The sequence below is a fragment of the Octodon degus genome, unplaced genomic scaffold, assembly GCF_000260255.1.
Source record: "Octodon degus isolate 3935 unplaced genomic scaffold, OctDeg1.0 scaffold00074, whole genome shotgun sequence".
Classification (NCBI taxonomy): Eukaryota; Metazoa; Chordata; class Mammalia; order Rodentia; family Octodontidae; genus Octodon; species Octodon degus.
In genome coordinates, this window is record NW_004524650.1 from 398726 (window position 1) to 404791 (window position 6066).

At 37.0% G+C, this 6066-nt stretch overlaps 1 protein-coding gene across 1 annotated transcript in view; it reads left to right on the forward strand.

Annotated features, from left to right (window-relative positions):
• The first annotated feature begins 5845 nt into the window (after positions 1 to 5845).
• Positions 5846 to 6066, forward strand: part of LOC101574267 (COBW domain-containing protein 2-like) — a 41561-nt gene continuing 41340 nt past the window's right edge. Inside the window, exon 1 of the mRNA XM_023720294.1 lies at positions 5846 to 5944. Coding sequence (XP_023576062.1) covers positions 5846 to 5944 — 99 coding nt within the window. The remainder of the gene's footprint in view (positions 5945 to 6066) is intronic.

Consider the following 6066-nt stretch of genomic DNA (forward strand, 5'->3'; position numbering starts at 1 on the left):
TATATATATATAATTAGTGTATACAATGTGATACCAAGTAAAATACAATGTAAATTTATTAACCTTCATTAAAAAAGAAAAAAAATTAACTACTTTGAAAATTTTGAGGTGATTGGAAACTTTACTTTTATTTTATGTTTTAATGTATTTAGTACAGGGTCTACAGGGTTTCACTACATAGATTGGACTCATAATGATTCTCCTGTGTTCAGCCTCCCAAGTGCTGGGATTACAGGTGCACGTCACCACGCCCAGTCTCAATTGCTGTCTCGGTGTGCCCGGGGGGCGGGGCGGGCACTGTACACTGGGGATCAAACCTGGGTCCCTGTGTTTACCTAAGCAGGTACCTTAATCTGCTGAGCTATCTGTCCAGCCCTTTATTTGTTTGTTTGTTTTTTTAAAATTTTTAAAGATAAACAAATTTTGGAAAAGATAATAGAAGACTAACAATGATTAACACTTTATGTATTATTGTCTTTAGATTAGTTACTCAGATTGCAAGACATTGGCGTTTAATTATATAAACAATATTAGCACAAATCTTGGTTTTCGATGAACTAAGAGAAACTGTACTATCTTAATCGAGATACACATGCTTTTCCCTTCTTCTCTCTTTTCCCCATCCCAGTTTCCTTTTGAACCATTTCTCCCTATTTCCAAATATCTATTGAACGTTTTGGATCTTATCTGCTCTTTCAACTTCTCACACTAGGGAGACAATACAGTGTTTACACATGGGAGTCTGATTTATTTCACTTAAGAATATGATCTTGAGTTACATTCATTTATCTATGAAGTCTCCAGTTTATCCTTCTTTATGGTTAAGTGATACTCCTTTATATAGGAAAGTCCACATTTTCTTTATCTATTCATTAATTGATGGGCATTTGGGTTGTTTCTAAGATTTAGCTATAACAAATTGTGCTGCTATAAACATGGATATACATATTGTGCTGTGGTATGATGTTTCTATTTCTTCTGGGAAGATATCCAGGGTAAGCTCTAACCCTAGTCTTTTAAGGAACTTGCACACTGATTTCCATTGAGGTTGTACCAGCCTAAGCTCCCACCAACAGTGGAGGAAGATTCTTTTTTTTCCCCACAGACCCTCTAGCATTTGCTACTTGTTGACTTCTTGATAATAGGTATTATTTCTTGTTTTCACTTGCATCTTGAAATCAGTAATATTGAACGTTTTCTTTTCTTTTTTTTTCTTTCTTCTTTCTTTGCAGTACCAGGGATTGAACTCAGGACCCTGTGCTTCCCAGGCAAGTGCTTATTCTACTGAGCTGTCTCCCTGGCCCCTGAACATTTGCAATATATTTATTTTCTATTTGTATTTCTTCATCTGATGTATTCATCTCAAATGTCCATTTATAGATTGTGTCTTTGAATTTGAGAAGCCTGATTTTTTTGAGTTCTTCGTATGTTCTTGATAGTAATCCTTTGTCTGAAGAACAGCTGGCAAAAAATTTCTCCCCACATTGTTTGCACATTGTCTTCACTCTGTTACCCATTTCTCTCGCTGTGCAAAAGATTTTAATAAGATGAGACTCCAGTTTTTGATTCTTTGTGATAGTTACAATTGTGGTTTTATTCATAAAGTCTTTTCCTACACCAATGTCTTCAAGAGTTTTACCCATTCTATCTTTCAGCAGATTTAATGTTTCTGTTTTAATATTTAAGTCTTGGATCCATTTGAATTTAGTTTAGTGCATGGTGAAAGATTATGGGGTCCAAATTTAACCTTCAGCATGCACAAAGCCAGTTTTTCCAAAACCATTTGTTAAACCTTTCTTCCAGTCAATGTATTTGGCGTTTTTTTCATGGCTGGCTCAGCCCACCCTGGGGTTGGGGTTGTTATGGCATGTGGTGCCTGTGATTAAACTGTGGCCCACTGTGTACTAGCCTTAGCTTGCCTAAGCAGGTGCTTTAGACCACTGAACTCTCTCACTGGCCCTTTGTTTGGCACTTATCAAAAATAAGGTGAGTGAGTATGTTTGGAGTTGTTTCTGCATCTTCTAATATATCCCGTTGATCTTCTGGTCTTTGTTTTTTTTGCCAGTACTATGCTATTTTTATTACTGTGTTAGCTTTATAGTACAATTTCAGATTGGGGATTGTGATGCTTCCTGCCTTGCATTTGTTACCCAGAATTGCTTTTTCTGTCCTAGGTCTCTTCTGGGAACCTCTATCTCTTAGAATCAAGATTAGCATGTAGGTTCCCATGTGTGAGTTCTACTTTTTAGATTCCACTAAAGCTACTTTGCAATCATTTTATGTTGAAGGGAGAGCAATTTTCAGTTTTTATGTCTTTTATTCACTGGTACAAAACTTAATGAAAATTTTAGCAGGTGATGATTATTCCCTTAGTGAAAAAAATAGATACATGAAAAATATCCAGGGTTTGAACTTGAGCATCAACTTCATGTCTGTGGTTTAACCAGCTACTACAAACAGTATACTGTCAACATTTCTGGGTCATTTCAGAACATCATCATAAATGTATTTATTTCCATGCCTTCATGTTCAATAAGATAGGCATATATGGGTAAGTTTTTGAGAAAAACCTGTTCAGGTCCTGGATTAGAGGCTCATGCTTCAGAGTTCCACAGAGCTCAAAGATTCTGGTATCACAAAGAGTGCAGTGCACAGGGTTTGGCTGTAGGGCTTCTCTTTCTCTCTCTGAGAAAAATGCAGTTTTCTACAAAATAGAAGTCAAAACTTCAGCTTTCTTGTTGTTCCCATCAGTGCATGTGCTGAACAATTCTTCCCTCCTATCCAGGCTGCCCTCAAGGGAAGAGTGTAATAAAGAATTAATAAGAAGCGTATGTGCTCTGTTTATTATTTCTTCTATTCAAGAGGTGGAGGGAGACATAACTCTCTAGGTATCTGAGTCACATAATATATGCAGGTATTATGTTGACAATTTCTTCATGAAAAGAAATATAAAGTAGACACTGCTCCCCCTTTTTAGAGTGCTGCTGAATATAATGCTCTTCTGTGAAGTGACTTGAACATTCTCACAGGGAAGGTGGTTTTCCGTACAGTTTCCAAAAGGCTGAGTACAAGGAAGGGTGATGTGCAGTGGTGACCCTCTGAATTCAGCCAGGAGGCAAACCACATAGTGGTGGTGTTTGAATGGAGAAAGTTGAATATAGAGATTTGTTAACTATAATAGGACTTTGGGATAAAGTGAAAAATTAATGTAAAACAAATTTTAATAAAGACTCTAAATACAGAAATAATAAATAGAATGAGCAGCTACTCTTTCTGGTACTGAGATAAAGCACCCCCAAAAGGTCCCCTTTGAGAGTTGCCACACAAGTCTTGTTGGAGAAGACACATTTGCATCACTAGAGGGCAAAGAAATCATGGGGTGCTGCACAGGTTCTGCAAAATCTGAATCTAGGGTTCCAAGAAAAGTGATTTATGAGGCAGCATCTCCCTGGAGGTGCCTTACTCTTGCTTTGGTATTATTTTGCTCTACTTTTGCAAGTTTCTTAAATTACAGCTTTAACTAATGGACTTGAAGTTTTTCTCCATTTCTAATATTAGCATTTAGTGCTATGAATTTTCATTGGAACACTGCTTTAGGTAACATTACATATTTTGGTATGTTGCTTTCATTTAATTTAAAGCTCTAATTTCATTTGTAATTTTCTTTTTTTCATTTTTTTTGTTTTGTTTTGTTTTTGTATTTTAGGGAAGGGTCTACAGGATGTTCAGGGTCTCACTACTAGATCGCACTCGGAGTGATCCCCCTGTTTACTGACTCCCAAGAGCTGCGATTACAGGTGTGTGCCAGCACATCCAGTCTCAATCACCATCTCAGTGCACACTGGGGGCTGGGCCAGCGCAGCAGGCCCAGGGATCAAAACCCCAGCCCCTGAGCCTGCTTTCATTTGTAATTTTCTCTGACTCATGGTTTAAAAATGTATTGTTTCTTTGTGCTTTGAGACTTTGCCAAGTATATTTCTGTCCTTGAATTTCAGCTTGCTTAATTATGACAGGAGTATACCTCACATTATAATTCTCCTGTTTGTTAGGGCTTAGGGCCCAGGATATAGTACTGCGTGGTGAATAGGGAAATGTACATGGTTTAAATATTCTATACTGAGAGTGAGATGGAATTGGTTGATAATTTTGTTTGGATTTTATTTTTTTATTATTTTATTTTATTATTTTTGTCAGAACTTGGGATTGAACTCAGGACCTTGTGCTTGCCAGGCAAGTGTTTATTTTACTGAGCTATCTCCCCAGCTCCTGGATTTTATCGACTTCCTATATAATTTTCATTTTATGGCTCAGAATACAGTTTACCTAGGTGAATATAATTTTGTACTTGAATTAAGTATTCCATATATATTGTCAGCCACATGAAATTGGTTTTTATAATTTTTGGATTTTTTTTCCTTAACAATGTCCTATCCATTTCCATTTTATTATATTTTTCTATATTAATATATTTTTTCTATCAAGAAATACATGTTACATTCTCTATAATTATGGACTTGTCTATTTTGTCAGTGTTGCTTAATTTATTTAAAGCTATGTTGTTTTATATATATATACACACACACACACACACACACATACATATACATGTACATACAGATATACGTATACACAAAATTTTATTATTTTATATGTTTTTGTTAAATTGATTCTTTAAACATAAATGATTATTTCTTTTTTTAAATTAATTTTTTTTTCTATCTACCTATTTGGCACAGGGTCTCACTGTGTAGCTCAGATTAGCAGTGATTCTACTGTCTCAGCCTCCCCAGCACTAGGATCACAGATGTGCACAGTCATGCCCAGTTTTGGTGGCCAGCTGGAATGAGGCTGACATAGCATGCAGTACCAGAGATTGAACCTGGGTCCTTGAGCTTGCAAGGCAGGTGCTTAGGGTGTTGAGCTGTCTCCCTGGCCCCAGTAATGATCTTGTCTTTGGCCTAATTTGCTTAATATTATTATAGTCATTCTAGTTATTTCCAGGATATATATTTTTGTCCTTTTACTTTTAACCTCTGTATATCATCTATATAAAATGCTTTCTTTTATACAATTTGACCATTTCTTTAAATTGGTATGTTTACACTGTTTGTAATTCATACAATTGCTGATACACATACATTAAAATATATCATCTTTTAGTTGTCTAGATGTGTCCTGTTTCTTCTATGTGTTGTATTCCTCCTCGACTTTTAACCTTATGGTTTGAGGACTTTTTATGATTTCATAATCGTTATGGGTCACGCAGCACAGGAACAAGATCAGCCAGATAGGAATTTGAATATGGAGCCTTTATTACTGAGCTCAGGGTCCTCAGCCATCTCTCACACAGGAGGGGACTGAGTGACAACTGAATGTAGGTAACAGGGAGTATTTGTAACAGAAATCACATCCAGTTCAGTAAGTGAATTTGTTATCTGTTTGAAAACTACATTTATTTGACACAGCTACAAACTGTTTGTAACTAAGGGATCTTTTGTAGTTTAGCAATAAGTGCATATTTTTACAAGATATATCATAAGCTGACTATGTTTATAGGAGATGGTTAGGGAGGGAGTTTGCTTTAGCTAGTTGCCTTGACAAGAAACAGTTATTTCTTGTTCAACAGCCTTGAGCAAAGAATGATAACAGGAAGCACAAGGCTTTTTTAAAAATAGTTTTCACAGTTAAAGCACAAAATTCAGTTAACCCATTAGAATAATTAGCTGATAAGCCTTTAAAATGATAGCTTACAAGTTCGATCTATAGCGGGAGTGGAGAGAGGACCCCAGAAAGCCCTGAACAGCTCCCCCCACCCCTCAGTGCCGCACACACCGATCCCGGCACCATGGGCAGCGGCGCAGGGAGCGGCGGCCCAGGTGGCCTCACATGGGTCGTGCCTGCCGGCGGGGACAATAAGGTCATCTCAATGAAGGTTTTGGGAACAGTAAAATGGTTTAATATAAGAAACGGATATGGCTTCATCAACAGGCATGACACCAAGGAAGATGTATTTGTACACCAGACTGCCATAAAGAAGAATAACCCTAGCCCAGGTCCGGTGAGTGT